Source organism: Rattus norvegicus, chromosome 10, assembly GCF_036323735.1.
Source record: "Rattus norvegicus strain BN/NHsdMcwi chromosome 10, GRCr8, whole genome shotgun sequence".
Lineage (NCBI taxonomy): Eukaryota > Metazoa > Chordata > Mammalia > Rodentia > Muridae > Rattus > Rattus norvegicus.
In genome coordinates this window covers 86,010,524-86,028,344 of record NC_086028.1, presented here as the reverse complement: position 1 = coordinate 86,028,344, position 17,821 = coordinate 86,010,524, and the positions used below count along the sequence as shown (strand labels likewise).

At 50.0% G+C, this 17,821-nt stretch overlaps 2 protein-coding genes across 8 annotated transcripts in view; one reads left to right on the top strand and one right to left on the bottom strand.

The window, feature by feature from the left end:
• Dnajc7 (DnaJ heat shock protein family (Hsp40) member C7) overlaps nucleotides 1–9,368 on the top strand; it is a 36,443-nt gene extending 27,075 nt beyond the window's left edge. For 4 of the 7 annotated variants that reach the window (XM_006247311.5, XM_006247313.4, XM_006247312.5 and 1 more), the window contains 9 exons: nucleotides 307–425; nucleotides 1,077–1,230; nucleotides 1,602–1,766; nucleotides 2,489–2,580; nucleotides 7,066–7,139; nucleotides 7,556–7,702; nucleotides 7,894–8,046; nucleotides 8,612–8,674; nucleotides 9,060–9,355. In XM_006247311.5, coding sequence (XP_006247373.1) covers nucleotides 307–425; nucleotides 1,077–1,230; nucleotides 1,602–1,766; nucleotides 2,489–2,580; nucleotides 7,066–7,139; nucleotides 7,556–7,702; nucleotides 7,894–8,046; nucleotides 8,612–8,674; nucleotides 9,060–9,097 — 1,005 coding nt within the window. In that variant the 3' untranslated portion in view covers nucleotides 9,098–9,355. Of the gene's footprint in view, nucleotides 1–306; nucleotides 426–1,076; nucleotides 1,231–1,601; nucleotides 1,767–2,488; nucleotides 2,581–2,702; nucleotides 2,801–7,065; nucleotides 7,140–7,555; nucleotides 8,047–8,611; nucleotides 8,675–9,059 lie in introns of those variants that run through there. The other 3 variants (NM_213625.2, XR_594788.4, XM_063269125.1) reach the window with 3 other exon arrangements.
• Nucleotides 9,369–10,281: 913 nt separating this feature from the next.
• Nucleotides 10,282–16,841, bottom strand: Cnp (2',3'-cyclic nucleotide 3' phosphodiesterase). Its single transcript, NM_012809.2, has 4 exons — nucleotides 16,759–16,841; nucleotides 14,900–15,569; nucleotides 12,905–13,044; nucleotides 10,282–11,690 (listed from the first exon to the last, which is right to left on the bottom strand). Exons 1-4 carry the CDS (start codon nucleotides 16,759–16,761, stop codon nucleotides 11,241–11,243), a joined length of 1,263 nt encoding a protein of 420 aa, NP_036941.1. The 5' UTR covers nucleotides 16,762–16,841; the 3' UTR covers nucleotides 10,282–11,240.
• Between the last annotated feature and the right edge of the window lie 980 nt (nucleotides 16,842–17,821).

Genomic DNA, 17,821 nt, shown 5'->3' with positions numbered 1-17,821 from the left:
GTTAAGGTTAGAGACTCTGGCATCCTACCGTATTTAAGATGGATCTTTGAGTGACCTAGAGCCTTGCTTTGTTCTCTGCTCCTTAGTCTTCTCATCACTACAGTAAAGGTAGTGATATCACTTACTACTCCATGGGTAATGAATGGCATACTTAGTGTTAGCTGTTGTGTGACTCCACTCTTTTCATGGAATGGATGTGAGGAAGCTTTGATGTTACTGCACCAACCAACAGTGATGTCCTTGAGCAAACTCAAGTGAAGGCGCCTTCTGGGGTTGAAGAGCTAACTTGCTTTCCTCTTCCCTTAGGTTGTTTTCTGCATGGACCGTGCCCTAGAATTTGCCCCTGCCTGCCATCGATTCAAAATCCTCAAAGCAGAATGCTTAGCGATGCTTGGTCGATACCCAGAAGCACAGTTTGTGGCCAGGTATGCGGTCTGGCCAGTTCATTACTAAAATGCAGAGTGGACTACTGGCTGCTTGCTGCCTGAGGGCTGTGAGTGTTGACTAGGGTTGTTCATGCCTTCCTGGAGCATAAAGCCAAAGGTTAAAGCAGGTTAGATCCACGACCCACAAGGTGTGTAGGGTGCAGCAGCGGTGCTCGAGCCGTGTGTGAAAGAACTTAACGAGTCTGAATTTGTTTAATCCCTGTTTTCATACACTCCCAGAGAGAAGCATGACTCTATGGGAGTTGGTTCTCTGTTTGCATTCTATGCAAGGTTGGGGAACTGAATTTAGATCATCAGGCTTGGCAGCAAATGCTCTTAGCCAGTGAGTAATCTCACTGGCCTGGGTCGGTTGAATGCAGTCCTTTCTATTCCAGGAAACTCTTAATCTATCCATATTGCATCCTTTCTCAGTCCCTGGCACTGCTGGGGATGGGGGAGAGTGAAGAAAGAAAAACGTATTAAAGATAAATGATGTAGTTTATTTTAACAAGGTTTGTTCTTGGGGCTCTAGTCACCTGTGGATGAACTTTGAATACTAGAGCCATGATTGAGAAACAGTTTGATCCCAGATGGTGGGAATGGTCAAGACATTGTGCACCACAGCTGAAGGTGTTGGTCTCTTTGTTACAGTGACATTTTACGAATGGATTCCACCAATGCTGATGCTCTGTATGTCCGGGGTCTTTGCCTTTATTATGAAGACTGTATTGAGAAGGCAGTGCAGTTTTTTGTACAGGCTCTCAGGATGGCTCCTGACCACGAGAAGGCTTGTCTTGCTTGTAGAGTAAGTTCTAAGCCTTGTGTTCTGAGAATCTGAAAGTGGGGATAAAACTTCCTCTCATATCTTATGAGTGAGACTAGGGCTGTAGCTCAGTGAGGTGAGGAGGTGTCACACTGTCATGCCTGGGGCCCTAGGTTCCATCCCTGCTCTCAAAGTGGGAGGAGAAGGGAGTAAAGAGCTAGCTAGAGTTGAAGAAGTGAGACCTGTGGGAATGTGACAGCTCCACTTGCCAGTTTGTTGAAACTTCCCTGAGGGGGCCATGCATGCAAGGGGCTGTGTCGTAGCAGACAGCTGGAGGTGAGAGAGAAAAAACGGTGAGAAAGAGTGACCTGAGGCTATGTGGACTGAATTGACCACCCCTTGCTCTTCTCCAGAATGCCAAAGCCCTTAAAGCCAAGAAAGAAGATGGGAATAAAGCCTTTAAGGAAGGGAATTACAAGCTAGCATATGAACTGTACACAGAAGCCTTGGGGATAGATCCCAACAACATAAAAACAAATGCTAAACTCTACTGTAATCGGGGTACGGTTAATTCCAAGGTAAGCACTTGATCTGGGGGTCAGAGGTGTTCAGAGATCTGCTCAGCCAGAGTAAGTTGGACAAAAGAACAGTGCCCCTCGTCCTGTAAGGAACTGCCTTCTAAGAAACAAACCTGCCTTTTTGTGTGTGGTGTTGAGAACTTAAGAGTCAGCTTGGCTGACCATTCCCTCCTGTTCTTTCCCAGTTGTCTTTTTGCTCTTGTGAGAGAGAGCAACTAGCAGGTCTGTGCCATTTGAATAAGTATTGTCTCTTCTCATTTGAGCAAGAATTTGTTTATTCTTCAGCAAAGAGACAGAGGAAATTAACAGTGTTAATTAGGCTTTGATAAATGGCTGAATACGGGTAGCTGAGAATAACTGTAGTCTTCCTGTGGCCCTGTTGCACCATAAGAGAGATTAGGTTCTATAGAATTCTAGTAGGTAGAAATTTTAGTCTTTCTGGTCTTTGTACTTATGCCGTGAAGAGTAGAGGGCAGGGACCACCCTTCTGTTTGTTGTTTTGGTTAGACACTAACATGGCACACTAGAGGCACTTTAATCAGTAATGGCGTGGCCTTTATCTCATAGTAAAGAAACCAGTTTGAAATTTGTTGTCTTTAGCCCTCTGACTTTCCCAGGGACCAAGACCAAGAACACAGTAGGACAGGGATCTAGCCATGTTCATATTGTCAGTGGCGACACGAAGTGTGATTGTGCTCCCTCCCTCTTTCTTTCTCCTGAAGCTTAAGAAACTAGAAGACGCCATAGAAGACTGTACAAATGCAGTGAAGCTTGATGACACTTACGTCAAAGCCTACTTGAGAAGAGCTCAGTGGTGAGTGCTCTGGAGGGCTGGGGGGACGGGGTTGCCACTGGTTAACTAGGGGAATTGCGTTGGATTAACAAAACAGACCCAGGGATGTTGTGAGGTCATTTGGTCCTTCCCCCTGCCTCTAGGTGGGATTGTTCCAGTCCTAGACTATCTTTATAGACCTCCAGCGGAGGAGATTGCACACGCTCCCTCAGTCTCCCATGCCTGTCTAACGCCCCTCACGGTCAGTAAGTTTCCTCTGATGCCTGACCCAAATTCCTTTCATTAACATGTGAATCCATTTCCTTTGAGATTTTATTTTGTGTTGTTCACTTCTGCTCTAACTTGGCACAGTGCTTGGCTCACTCAGTAAGTGTTTTGTTGAATGGACTTATGGTGCTTAGAAGAGGAAAGAAGGAAGTCTTCCTGAGGTGTACCTGCTGTTTGTCATGAGCAGGGAAAGTACGGTTGAAAGCAATTTCACTTGGCTCAGCGGTGCAGCTGTATAAAAACCGCTGTTAGTTAGGCCCAAGATAAATAGTTCATGCTGAGTATTCCGAGCCCAGTGGGCTCTGTGGAAAGGAATGTGCCTGCCGTATTTCCCCAGATGCTCCCCAGCCTCTTTGCTCACTATGCTCTTTAACCCGTCTTCCAGAGAGTCTTCTTCAGACAGAACAGTACGAGGGCCAGAATGCACCTCTCAGATCATGTCTTCTGGCCTAGGTGTGGTGGCATAGCCTGCAACTCTAGCACTTGTGAGATGGCAAAAGAGTCAGCGTCGTTAGTACAAGACCAGTGTGGGCTGTAGAATGAATTCCAAACCATTCTGAACTGGTGGGGAGATACCAGCTCAGTGGGGACCTGAGATCAAATCTCCTGAGCCCACATAAGGTCTGGGGTCTATAATCATGGTGCCCTACAGTGAAATGGAGAGAGACCTAGGAGAGTCCCCAGCAGCTCACAGGCCAGCTGGCCTGGCATATTATATATACAGTGTAAAAAAGAGGCCCCGTCTCAAAGTGGAAGGTGAGACCAACATTCACTGTAGTCCTCCTGCCTTCATTATGTGTTCCTTGCTCAGTGTGAGCCTGCGTTCCCACAGAAACATGTACACACCATGGCTCTGGTTTAACACCTGGCACAGTGGACAAAAAAAAGTCATTTCATTTCCTCCTGCTCTCTAAGCAAAGAACTTCCTGGTTTCAATTCTGTTGTTGTTTCCTTTTCTTACAAGTGGCTAAGCTGGCCTCAGACTTTCTATGTGTATAGTGAAGATGACATTGAACTTGTGATCCTCCTGTCTCCACCTCTTCCAAGTGCTAGGATTGGAGGCCAGCATCAATACAGCTTTAATGTGTTTTTATACACACTAGGAAAGCGCTATACACGCCAAGCTACCTTCCCAACCCTATCTCTCCCCTACCCCCAATCTCAGCCTGGGGCAGTAGTACTGGTTTTAAAGGTCCTTAAGGGAAAGGAAGTTCTTGGGTGTCATTTTTTCCAATGCCAATTTTATTCCTAACTATAAACCATAAAGTCCAGAGGACAAACACTACTTACTAATGCTTGAGCCAAAAAATCCCTGGTCAGTGGTATAGAGCCCCTCAGATCATCACCATTGAGATATAAAAGCTGCCAGTATACGTGATTTTTTTTTAATAAAATTAAGTGAATGACTAAGTCTGTCCAGTGAAAACATAGATGAATTGCATTATCAATTCTGAGAGGCTAACCCTTATTCATTCCAGAATCATACCTACTGTCACACAGGAATGGAAGCTTGGGCTGGAGGGATAGCTTAGTTGTGTAGACCCTACTATACATGTTTCAGGCCCTGGGTTTACTATCTCCCTGCTCCTTACCCCACAGAAGAGAATGGAAATCGGTAGAGTGCTTGCCTAGCATGCACAGTTGTGGTCGCTAGCACTCTATAAATTGGGCTTGCTGTCACATGTCTATATCCCAACACTAAAGAGGCAGAGGTAAGAGGATCAGAAGTTCAAGGCTGGGCTAGAGAGATGGCCCATTGGGTAAAGGAGCCTACCACCAAGCTGGACAAGCTGAACTTTCTCCATCCATAGGACCAATGTGGTAGAAAGAAAGAATTGACTCCCAAGAGTTAATGAACTCTGACCTACACACACATACTGTAGTCAAGCATGTGAGCTCACATGCAGACACACACACACACACACACACACACACACACACACACACACACACACACACACACACAGAGTAAATGTTTGTTTTTGTTGTTTTGAGACCGGGTTTCTCTGTAGCCCTGGCTGTCCTGGAAATTACTGGCTTTGATCTCACAGAAATCCACCTGCCTCTGCCTCCCAAGTGCTTTGAGCCAACTGAAGGCTTTAAACAACACAAGATGCACAAAATTCCTTGCAATTTTTTTCTAAGAGTAAAAGAGCAGAATCCTCTGGTACCTATTACCCTGATGCTGTGCCCTGTGGGCACGGGAAACATGAAGAGCCATGCATTCTTATTAGTTTGCTAGGACACAGAATAGGAGATGGGTATGTGTGTGTGTGTGTGTCTGTGTCTGTGTGTCTGTTCGTGCGTGTGCACATACAGTCAACAAAAATCAGAAGTTTTATTGACAATTCCTTGTTTTGTGTCTAAGTGGCTTTGCCTCTGAAACTCCACCCCAGTGTGGGGCAGTGAACACTTTGGCAATAGTAGGCTGAGAATGTAGCAACAGTCCCCAGAAGCATTGGACTGCGAAAACTTGCAAACTCTTAGTTTTAGCCTTACTGGATGGAGAGGCTTGACTACCATACACCTGGGCTCAGCTTAGCCTTAAAGTCAGACAGATGAGAGCTGTTTGCTACCTCTCTTGGCACAAGCTAGAGCTCTTCCTCTCTCCCTGTAAAGTCTTATTTTCTACCTTTTCTTCAACATTTAAGAGATGCGTGGGAAAATACTTTTTAAGTTTATGTGAAATAATGCAGATTCTTGTGGGCAGTCCACACCTGTAATCTAGTACCTGGGAAGCTAAGGTAAGAACATAGCCAGTCAGGGCCAGCTTAGGCTACACAGTAAATTCCAGGCCAGCCTCAGCTATAGAATGAGAAAGCCTCATCTCAAAAAAAAAAAAAAATGCAAGTCAGCGCCATGGCACTACATTACATTAGATACTACATTACATACTACATTACATTAGACCAGTGACCGTGACGGTCACTAAGTGTCAGGTTTGTGTTTGTTTTGAGACAGGGTTTCTCTGTGTAGCCCTGGCTTTCCTGGAACTCACTTTGTAGACCAGGTTGGCTTCAAACTAAGAGATCCACCTGCCTCTGCCTCCTGAGTGCTGGCTTAAAGGTGTGGGCCACCATCCCCTGGCAGTGTGTGTTAAACTCCTATACTTCGGGTTTATCTGGCACTTCAACCTATGAATTAATTCTCTATGTTCCTAGTCACCCTGTGTCTGTAGAACATTGTGTTTTTTGGTTTTGTTTTTATTTGGTTTGGTTTTATTGAGACAGAGTCTTACCATGTCAAACAAGCTGGCTGTGAACTCAGAGAGATCCTCCTGTCTCTGCCGCCTGACTCTAGGATTAAAGGCATTGTGCTACCGTGTCTAGGCTGAACATTGTTTTGAGTTTCTTGTTTGTTTGTTTTTTGTTTATAAATGATAGATAAATGTGTTTCCAGAAATTCAGAGAGCCTAAGATGCCAAACTTCTCTTTGGCCAGACACATTGGCATCAGTCTCCCTGCCCTGGCCGCCGAAGTTGATGTGTTAAGATGTTACTGACGGAAGTGTGGCCAGACTCGGTGTCTGGCCAGCTGCACTGCATTGGCCCTTCCCACTCTTAGCAGATGTTGTGTCTGGTAGATGGAGAGAACAGACTTGGTGCCATCAGATCATTTGATTGTCGGTTAGTTTATGGGAAACAACCCTTCCGAAATCCGGCACTCTGCCTGTTCAGTCACTCCTCCCATTTTGGCTACTGAAATAGAAGCAACGCTGCTGGGAGTTCCTTCTGTCTCACGCTACCTCTGCGATTGAGAGAGCGTGGTGGAAGCGTTTGCCAGTGGCTTCCACCCTGGTCGTGATCCTTCTAGTGGCTCAACTATAACCCCACTTGTAGCCTTGGTCGGAGCTGGCCCTGCATGTCTTTCACTGAAGATATCAAAGCTCTTTCACAGCAGTTTGTCTCGTGGTCATTTTTCTCTTGAGTTTCCATCCAGAGCAGTCAAGTAGGTGGTGTCACATTGCCTTTCCTGGCAGGCAGTGCTATGACACCAAGAACTTTCCCCTTGGCCTTTGCCTGCTTAGAGCGGGATTGATGGCTGGGTACAAATACCAAGAGACCTTTTTGCCTTAGAACTGAGAGTTAATTCATGTTTTAGATAAGGGACTCTACTGTTTGATGAAACATCCTAGCAAAAGTGTGTGTCTTTCGCATGAGCCTTACCTTCTCCCTAGAAGGTCCCACAGGCCATTACTATTCATGTCTGAGTGCTGTGTCACCCTGTACTTCCTCCTCAGTTACATGGACACGGAGCAGTTTGAAGAAGCTGTGCGGGACTATGAAAAGGTCTATCAGACGGAGAAAACAAAAGGTACGAGGACAGAGGGGCAGCAGACGCTGCAGGGGATGCGGTCTCGGCCCCAGCGTTAAATGTGGGTGATTAGGGGTTGGGGATTTAGCTCAGTGGTAGAGCGCTTGCCTAGGAAGCGCAAGGCCCTGGGTTCGGTCCCCAGCTCCGAAAAAAAGAACCAAAAAAAAATATATATATATATATATAAATGTGGGTGATTGGAGGTAGCACTCAGGACCATTCCTGGAGCTCATTTATCTGGTCACAGCCTGGGTGGGGCTCAGGCACTTGTATTCCAGCTCTGGCTCCCCCGTGTTATTCTCACTTCCTGTATATTCAGAAGAAAGCCCCCAAAGAGCCCCTGTTGTGGTCACCAAAGTTTCTGCCCTCTAGGCAGCTGGGCTGTCTGCTGATACCGCCCGTCTGTCTCCCTCTAGAACACAAACAGCTCCTTAAGAATGCACAGCTGGAACTGAAGAAGAGCAAGAGGAAAGATTACTACAAGATCCTGGGCGTTGACAAGAATGCCTCTGAGGACGAGATCAAGAAAGCTTACCGGAAACGGGCCCTGATGCACCATCCGGGTGAGCGCTGTAGAAGGAGGCAGCAGAAGAACCACAGCAGACGCAGTGGGCACCTAGGCAGCTTGTTCTTCAGTGGGAGGGAGGGGTGCTGGGCTCCTGTCCTACAGATTGGGGGAGGTGCCACAGTCCAAACTTGAACAATAATAGACTTTGTTTTCCTGTGTCCCTGGTCTCACTGAATCCTTCTCTAGATCGTCACAGTGGGGCCAGTGCCGAAGTGCAGAAGGAGGAGGAGAAGAAGTTTAAGGAAGTGGGAGAGGCCTTTACCATCCTCTCTGATCCTAAGAAAAAGACTCGTTATGACAGTGGACAGGATCTGGATGAGGAGGGCATGAATATGGGCGGTGAGTTGGTTTGGGCATCTGGAATGAAAATGGTCCCTGTAAAACAAGTTTTTTCTAAAGCACCAGAAAAGCTCCCCACTGTGGTTACCAAGTGTGGTTACCTCTAGGCTTCTACCCTCTGGGCAGCTGGGCTGGGACACTCCTGAAGGGAGGTCTGTGAGTGTTCAGCCAGGGCAAGAGCTGTCAGAACCGTTGTGGCCTAGAGTAAAGGACACAGCACTCCTCCAGGAGTCGGGACCTCCAGGGCGGGCATGTTAATTTGGGACCCTGAAGTTGAGCCTTTTCATTATGGCCCCAGCATTATAGGAAGACATGGTGCAAATGTCATTCCCAAGTAAGGAGACCAGACAGAGCAGGATGAGGCAGAGAAAGGCTTCCTCTAGACTGCACTTGGAGGGGAACATATCCCAGGAACAGGTTCAGCAGTTCTGCCTGAGCTGACAGTAGGGAGAGGTTTGCTAACATCTAGGCTGAAATGGAAAAGGGAAGAGAACCCCAGAGATCTTCTGCACCTGGTTTCTCTGATCTGATTTTCACTGTTTGCCCCTTCTATGCTTCTCACCAGATTTTGATGCAAACAACATCTTCAAGGCATTCTTTGGTGGTCCTGGGGGCTTCAGCTTTGAAGGTAGGTGTGCCTGCTGCTCTTGAGAGCTCCCAGGTGACAGCAGCACTGACCCTCACTGAGCCAGCTCCTGGAAAATCTAAGTGTCGACAGCTGGATTGGAGGGTAGCTGATGAGGTTCCTGGGACCATTCTCAGTGCAGTTGGCAGGGTCAGAAAAGCATCACCAAGCCCCTTAGTGTCTATCATGCCTTCTCCATCAGAGCAAAGGTGTTCAGAAGCTATACACACTCTAGCCCTATGTTTGCCTTGCATGCTGGCCCTGTGCTCAAGGTTCAGACTGATTGATACCCTTGGAGTCTGTTTGGATTAAGCTGCTCTTGAAGACACAACATGGTTTTCCTAAGAAAACCAGAGCCAACTAACAAGCCTTTCTTTTCCCTTTTCAGCATCTGGCCCAGGAAATTTCTACTTTCAGTTTGGCTAATGAAGGTCAACTACTTAGACCCCAGAAAATGCAGACTTGGTTTACCCATGAGTGTGGACAGTTCTCCTCCTCCATCATGTCCATGTGTACTTAGAGCAGGTTCGTTTTCTCAGTCAGGTGCCCTGTGTCTGTATGAGGGGTGAAGGAAAGGGAGCCAGTGCTGAGGACAAGGGAGGGAGGGAAGCCAGGGGTAGACAGGGAGGCAGCTTGTGAATTTTTGTTGTATTGTTTAACTTTATTAAAAAAGAAAAAATAAAATGTCTTGACCATTTTTTTTGGTCCTTGGCTTTGGTGGCTGCTCTATGCCTGAAGAAGTTCATCCAGGAGCATAGGTGCCAGGGTGGGTGGGTGGGGATATGGGTGTGTGGGTGTGGGTGTGGTGTGCGTGTACATGGGTGTGGGGTGTGTGTGCATGTGTGTTATTACAGCAGGACACCGGAGGCTTCAGAATTCTGCTCCTGACCTCGGCTCTTTCAAAGCAAGTCAGGCGCCCCAGGTCTCGGGCCTTTGCTGGCTTAAGACTCAAACTGTTGGAAACTTCTGTGCAAATGCATGGCTGGTCTCCTCCTGCTTACATGAGGCAACGTGGAAGAGGGGTCTGTAGCCCTGTTACACTGCTCACTCTAGTTGCTGTTCCGGGCAGACACAGGAGGCTCTGACGCTAAAGTGCAGGTGCTAACAGCACAGATAGCCAGAGAGAGAGAGGCCTTGAGTCGGGGCAGCAGAGCAGTTAGGCGTGGGCAGTTCTACTGAGCTGTCAGGGCCCTGTGAGCCCGGAGGGGCCACTGAAGGTCTTCCCTTGGGTGTGAGGAACACTGCCAAGGTTGCCTTCCCCGAGTACCCTGCAAAGCCCATGCTGGGAACTCTGGCCAGGCTGAGAGGTCTTTGGGGCAAGGACACCTGCATGTGGTCGCCTTCGCTGTTAGATAAAGGCTTTGTGCTCCAAGTTCCTGGCTCCCGGCCAACCCCCACCTTCTGTATGAGTCTGAAGCCAGCCTCTCCTTTCTGCTTCATGAAAGCCAACACTGTTGGGCTGCCCAGCCTCTCACAGCTGTGCCCAGCCAGCAGAAGGGAGACAGGACCGATGGCCCCAAGCTGTGGGACAAAGCTAGTCTTAATGTACGCAGCCCTAGCCCTGAGAAGACTGAGCTAGATATCGAAGGCCAAGAGTGATAGCACACAGCTGGGATTAACACGATTTATTTCAGTATCAGTCTTAGTTGTTGCTGAGGTGGGCAACACAGGGTGAGGGTAGGAACATAAATCCCAGATGCTTGGGTGACAACCCAATTAGCAAGGTCCTGTTACTGAGCAGAGTGAGGTACTCCAGGAACCACAGCACACGCGCGTGTTCAGACTTCCCCAGAGCAGATGGGGCTTACTCTTGCTGGCTCAGGGCCCCCTCCGTTGGCTCTTGGTACCCACCACCATCCTTTAGAGGAGGCCCAGAGGCACCACGGAGGCAAGATGGGCTGGGCAGAAAGCAAAGCTGGAGTTTCTTAAAGCATCTCTCTGACCTTAGCAGAGACAGCTGTTAAGGCTAGATAGCCAGACCGGAACCAGAGATGTGGCTTCCGGTAATGCCATTTTCTCCCCTAGTGGTCACACCATTAACCTAGTGCCAGTGAAGGAGAGAGGGAGTTGGGAATGACCAACGGTGAGAGATAAGCCCCTTTTACAGCCCAGTAAGTAGCCCAAGCCTTCCTTGGGGCTACAGTGATTAAGATTGGCACCCAGGGGTCTGTCCCCTCTCAAAGCTACCACTGTTTTCCTGTGGCAGTAGCATTTGTCCCTTGCATGATGTGTGGTGGCTCTGAGGTGTGTGTGCCCAGCTCTGCATGGGCAGCGGCTAAGGGAGGGTTAACAAGGTCCTGGGTGCATCTAGGTGGCCGCTCCAGGCCCAATGACCCAGCCCTTTAATTACCACCTCTGGTCCAGGTTCCTGAATGGTGTCTTCCTCTGCCCACCTGCCTGTGTTGAGCTGAGTGTTAAGGGGAAGAGGGTGGGTGAAGGAACTGATGGTTATTTTACAGACTTCTAAAAAGTTATAGGTAGATTAGCTTTGAGTAAAAAAAAAAAATCTTAAAAATCAAGTGGAAGGCATGTTGCTGTGTCCACAGCGGTGGCACAGTGGCGTGAACCCTCAGATGATGGTGCAGATCTGCATGGCACCCCCCTTCCGGCTGCCGTGTACGGGTACAGGTTTGCCCTTCCCATAGTACCCCGTGAAGATGGCCTTGACTTCCATCTTCTTCGCCAAGCTCAGCATCCAACGCCCTTTGCCCAAGGAATAGAGCTTGCCCCGGGGGAGCTCACCCACCTCCTCACCTTGGCTGCCCCCCTTCACCTGCTGTAAAATCTCTAAAAGGTCAAGGCCTGTCTGCACTGGCTGCACGTCGGCTGCACAGCCTAGGGTGACGTGAGCTCGGCTCCCTGGGGGCAGGCTCTCGGAGGATGAGGGCTTGTCCAGGTCACTTGGCCACAACTGCAGCTCCTGCTCATTAAGCACCACCTGGGCCCCAGCTGTCTTGGGTGTCACAAAGAGGGCAGAGATGGACAGTTTGAAGGCCTTGCCGTAAGATCTCCTCACCACCTGGGGAAAGAGACGCGACCCGAGTTAGAGGGACAGCTGGCAAGGCTGACAAGGGTGGGCCATCCCCAGGGGAGAAAATGGGTGTGGCTGTGCAGGGGTCTTGCTTTGTGTTGTGCTGTTTTTTGAGAAAGGGTTTCTCTGTGTAGCCCTGGCTTCCTGGAACTCACTCTGTAGCAGAGAGCCTCCTGCCTCTACCTCCCGAGTGTGGGGATTAACGGTGTGTGCCACCGCTGCCCAGCTATGCAGGGTGCCTTTTTTAAAAGGCAGATCAAACAAACAAACAACACAAGCCACTCAAGCTAAGGTTGGAGAAAGGCTCTCAGAGAGGCACCAGATACAAACCCGGTTGACTAAGCCCTGGGCTCTGAGTGTTGCTGGCCTCTCTGCCTTGGCTATTCATTTGTAAGGGAGAGGGGACACTGGAGCCGTCTCCAAGCACACAGGATTGACAGTAGTAGGTGAGAGCCTGGGTCAGCAGTTACTGCTACTCCACGGCTCACCGAACCAACACATTTCCATCTGATGACCTCTGGCCACACCTGATCCCCTTCCGAGACTTCATGTGACCCAACTGTAAAATCTTTTTGTTCATGAGCTTCTGTCCCAACAGAGGTGTGTGGTGGGCGCTTAGTGAGCATTACTAAACAATAGGATGATAGGAAGGAGTGACGAAATATATCCAGCCATTCCACTGGACTAGGCTTTGAGAACTGGGCAAGGCTGTGTACACCTGGCTGCTGGGAAGGCAATGGTGAAGGAAGTTAGGAACTAGGCAGCATGCCTGGAGCTAAGGAGGGTTGTGTCTGGCCATGGGGCTGTGTGCTATGGTGAAGGAATGGGTGGTTCAGTATCCTGAGCCACTCCCTCCCTCTGGAGCAAGGCCAGACCTGAGGTAGAGCTCCAGTAGAACAGGCTCTCTGGAACACGGGACTCAGCATTTGAGACTCTGGGACATGGGTTTGAGAAGCCAGAGAAAACCTGCTGCTGCCTGGCATTCTCTACACAACTACGTCACAGAAAAGACCCTTTGGCAGGCCCTGGGGAGAGACGGGGCCCTGAGGAAGGATGACAGAAGAATGCAGACTACACCAAAGACTGGAGGCCACACTTCTCCAAGCACTGTGTGATGTCTCTATACAGCAGTTCCAGGAGGTACTCTAACCCACTTACCCTCCCCACCTACCCCCGGCTGTCTGTCCCTGGGGAGAACTCACATCCTGTTGGGCATATTCTTCTGCCCCGGTGGCCTTCCCGTAGTCACAGAATTTGGTTGTACAGTGCAGCACGCCTGGAGGTCTCTTGCCAAAATAGCTGACCAGGTCAAGCTTCTCCTTGGGTTCATCCCCAGAAATGACTGCAGAAGAGAAAAGATCCGATCAAGGTGGGAAACACCAACCTCGGAAACTGCAGGCCAAAACCGGGGCCATCACCAAGACCTTTTCAGGCTGCTCTGCTGTGCTTCCCTTATTTGCTAGCCAGAGACGCAGCTCAGTTAGCAAAATGCTGGCCTAGCCTGCGCAACACCCCAGGTTGAGTCCCCAGCACTGGCCCCACGTAAAGCAAGTGTGGTGACATACACATTATCCTAGCTCCAAGGAAAATAGATGCGGGAGGATCTGGAGTTCTCAGAGGGGTCTGGGGGTGCAGCTGGGGTCTTTGCCCAGCATGCATAGGGTCCTGGGTTTAATGCTGGACTGGAAACAAACTAAACCATGCTGGCTTTACAAGGTATAGATCATTACATTTCTACCTGAGTTCTAAGGCGTGTGTAACATACACCCCCCTTACAAGCCAAAGGCCGGCATCGTAGCTGGAAGGGGAAAGCAGGGTAAGAAGGTGTTACATGGGGAAACGAAACCCATCTTGCCACTTACTAGCAAGAACTAGCTGGGACACATGGTTGACTTGTCAGTCCACTGTGACAGTCCCGTTGCCATACCCCCAAATTCCTCAAGGCCTGAGATTTACAGCAACCATTCCACCCAGGGGTGACGGACTACACATGCCCTGCAGGCATGCTTGGAGGAGGAGCACATATCAAGGGCCTGGAGCAGGAAGGAGCCTGGGTACAGTGGGAAAAGGTGGCTGAGGACCAGGATGTCAAAGCTGGGCTTCCAAACAGAGGCCAAGCTTTGTGGCTCTATTCAGTCTCTGGCTTCTCCATTCCTTCCCAAAGGTTCACACTTCAAGGGATCCTCTATTCTGAGCACGCCTTGTCATTGTCTCCGATGTCTCCTGTCACACCCTGAGCAGAAAAGCATTCTGGTGTTTGTGTCCAAGCCAGCACCACCAGCTCTGGCCAGGAGCCCTGGCTCTTAGGGTTGCCCCTCACTCTATACAAAAACGAGTTTTCTGAGGACTCACAGGGGCACAAAGGCCCTGTTTGCCTCAGAGCAATCAAACGACAAAATGAAGAGGTTATTTTTTTTAAGACCAGCTAAACTTGAGAGCGCCTGTCTCTCCAGTACTGGCAAGGTAAGTGCAGCCAGATCGAGTGAGTTCCAGGCCAGCCATGGAAGACTGCAAAACAAACCGAAAAGACTCAACCGCCTGTGGGACACTCTGGGAGAATAGGACCATTGAGGACCCTTCCCTACCCTACACTATCCATTCAGTGGAGCCAACAGCCCTTACCGGGAAAGAACCCTTCTGGCCCCTACCCAAGTACAGGTGGCAACTCTTAGATCCTTTCTGAGCATGTCTCTTATGTGGAGAGAATGTTCTAGAAAGTTCTAGAAAGCATGGAGCTGGGTTCTCTACAGCTTGAGACGTCATTGGGGGAGGGGATCCCAAGACCTGGAAACTCACACAGCCTTGACCTTGCTATGTTTTGCAGTTTTAGGTCCCCATCTCATATTCTGCTTAGAAATAGATATTCTGCTGCTCAAACTGATTTTGACAGCCTTGGTCTCCCTCTGAGGTTATAGCATATGGCGGTGAGAGTTACATAGTTTTCCCACCGCCAAGACTCAGATGCTCAAATGGGAGGATGGTGCTGGGAGAGAAGAGAGAGGCAAGAGAGGAGCTATGGACAAGCCTTCTCCTCCAGAGCCTCGCTCCAGGCTAGTCCTGGAAGCTGTTCCCTGTCTCCTCCACCATTCAACCCCCATCCTTTGAACTCAGCAGCTTCAGTGCCTGGCAAGGCTCTCCGACACAAGCAAACAGTACAAGGCTTTGGCTGCCCTGCTCCCTCCCCCACAGCCACCTACAGTGTCGAAGCTCTTTCTTGAAAGCCTTGTGATTTCCCAGCTCCTCCAGAAAGACCTGGCCGGCTTTTCGGAGGGTCTCGGAACTCTTTTTGGTCAGGAACCAGCCAAAGTAAAGTGGCAGGAAGTCCTTCTCCAGCCCGGGCTTCAGCTTCTTCAGGTCATCGAGCGACAGCTGCCATTGGTTCTTCTCCTTGAGCTGGGCACAGTCTAGTCGCCACGCCGTCTTGGGCTCCACCAGCACCACCTGGTACTGGTACTGGTCTGCCATTTCAAAAAGCTGGTCCAGCCGTTCCCGCTCATGGTTGGTGTCATCGAGCACAAGAACCCTGATGTCCCGGCGGCAGTAGCCAGCCAGGTCCTCGTCCAGACGCTTGTACTCCTCGGAGAAGTCTGCCCGAGAGCCAGGAATGATCTTGTAAGCATCAGCAGACACCATCTTGGTGCCGTTGTGGTACTTCTCCACGATGAGCCGAGCCAGAGTGGACTTGCCGCTGCCCGGCAGGCCACGCAGGATGAACAGCGTCTTGCACTCGTGCAGCGTAGCCACCGTGTCCTCATCTTGAAGGAAAGGGAACTGCAGCTCTGGCTTGTCCTTAGCTCCTGAGGATGACATTTTTCTGAAGAAGATCTTGGGCAGGAATGTGTGGCTTTTTCGGGCAAAGCTTGTGCTCTATGTGAGAAGGGAGGAGGAGATGTTAGCCCGGGCTCCTCAAAGCCAGCCCACAAGCACCAAACCCTTGTCTTTGGCCTAGTTCTCCCAGAGGGGGACCGGATGTCAGTTCAGGAATCCCCGAGCCTAACTTGAAGCACCCTTGAATGGTGGGCGCTTTTCCCAGCTCCCGGCAGGGAATGGTAGCTTTTCTTCCTCCCAGCTGGTCCTTCCGTATCTTCAACAGCAGGGTTGTATGAGTAGAAGGACCCTCACTGAAGCTATCAAACCTCTTACTCTCCCGGCTTTCAGCTACCCCTCAGAGAGAACACCCTGGTGGCAGGGCATGCAAGGGCAGCAAGTGCCTGCTGCTCCCAGTCAGCCCTAACTTATATATTCTTGGCACCTCTTAAGGATGTCCTGTGTGGAAGCCTGAGGCTCTATGTTTGGGCAAAGCCACAGCTGCCCTGGCTTTCTGAGTGTGCAGAGGAGGGTGAGGGCAGAGGAGGGTGACCCAAAGACCGCCTCCCTCCACCCAACAATGGCACCAACAGATAATACTCTCTTGTCTGGGTGTGGGGGGACAATGGTCCCACAGAGGGCTAGTGGGGGGCAGGGCAGGAGGGCACTGGACAAAGGGCCTCATTCACATCCACCTCCTCCTCTGCTCTCGCTGTACCCCCTCCCCCAATCTGTAGGACTAGGGAGCACAGGGCACCTGTATTCAGGGATTTTTGCCCCCTACTTGGCTGTGTGTTAGCAGCACCTCTCTGACAAAAGCAACAAGGAATAGCGGTTTCAATTGTCATCTACACTGGCTTCCGCCTTTGGTGTGCACCCTTAAGAATTTAGCTGGCTTACAGCTTCGCTATAGCCTTGAGCAGGAAGCGGTTCGGAACCCACTCCCGCGAGGGCTCGACATCAGCCCTGGACTCTCTGGTGCTACCCCGAGCACAGGCCCATTTGCCAGCTGTTGTCTCCAGGGCGCATCGACTTTCTCTTTCTTGCTACCATATTTCCTTCTCCAAAGACACTGAGAATCCCCCTAACTTCCCCGCCTTCGGGCTACCTCGGAGGACCCAGAGATTGGACTTCAACTTCGGAACCTGGTGTCCTCACTTGCAAGCTACTTCTGCTCACGCATCCTCAAGACTTTCGCTTTCCGTTAGCATCTCTCCCGCCCCGCCCCCCACGCGTGCGCTGCGCTCACCATGATGAGTGGGCGCACCGCCGTCACCGCCTTTGCGGGCACTATGTCTCCGGGGCCGCCCGCCTGCGCGAGGGACACGGGCGTCTCGGGGTGTCAGGACCCCACGCAGGGCTCCTTTCATAGCCCGGGGGCGGGGCGCGCGGACGGGGCGGGGTCAGCCCGAGCCTCTGCGCACGCGCTCCCGGGGAATCGAAACCTGGGTGCCAGGAAGCAGCTGTCTGAGCCTTGGCAGAAAGCAAAAACACACCTGGACTCTCAATGCCAGAAGAGTCCGCCACCTCTTTGTTACTTAAAAGTTGAAGATTAACTTTTTCCCTCCTGTGAGACAGGGACTCACTATGTAGCCTTGGCCGTCCTGGAACTCACTTTGTAAATCAGGCTGGCCTGGTATAGAGAGATCTGCCTCCTCTGCCTCCCAAGTGCTTAGATTAGAGACTTTACCAGGAGAGAGACGAACTTTTTTTTTTAAAGACTTATTTATTTATTATATATTAGTACACTGTAGCTGTCTTCAGACACACCAGAAGAGGGCATCAGATCTCATTACAGATGGTTGTGAGCCACCATGTGGTTGCTGGGAACTGAACCCAGGACCTCAGGAAGAGCAGTCAGTGCTCTTAACCGCTGAGCCGTCTCTCAAACCCAAGATTAACTCTTAAAACAAGAGGCAGGTTAGGATGGAATGGGTGAAGCATAGTCGTGTATGTGGCAGTCAGATATCTTAAAATTTTGAAATACGACCGACATGTGACGGAAGTACCATTCAGACCCCGAAACCAGGCCGATAGGCATCACACCGCCTGCTAAAACAAACACAAAGACCTAATTCATCAAAGTCCACAATTCTGGGAAAGTCCCTAAATGTACTAACCTTGATTTTTCGGCTTCTAGCGTCTGCTTCTTACTGAAGTATGTCAACATAGGATGTGGTTTTTATGCTTAAAAGCCTACCCTGAGAAAAGTGCTGGGCTACACTGGGATCTCAAACATCTAGTGTAGTGGCAGGCTAATAAAGACTTTCTACTGGCTTATGCCTGTGTGTAAGCAGTTTTCTTCGGCGGAT

Excerpts from the sequence above, each read along its gene's own strand:
- Cnp (NM_012809.2), bottom strand. Across the intron at positions 13,045-14,899 it reads CAAGAAAGAGCTTCGACACT|TCATTTCTGGGGATGAACCC; the intron begins GTAGGTGGCTGT and ends TCTCTTCTGCAG. Across the intron at positions 11,691-12,904 it reads AAGAATATGCCCAACAGGAT|GTGGTGAGGAGATCTTACGG; the intron begins GTGAGTTCTCCC and ends CTCTTTCCCCAG.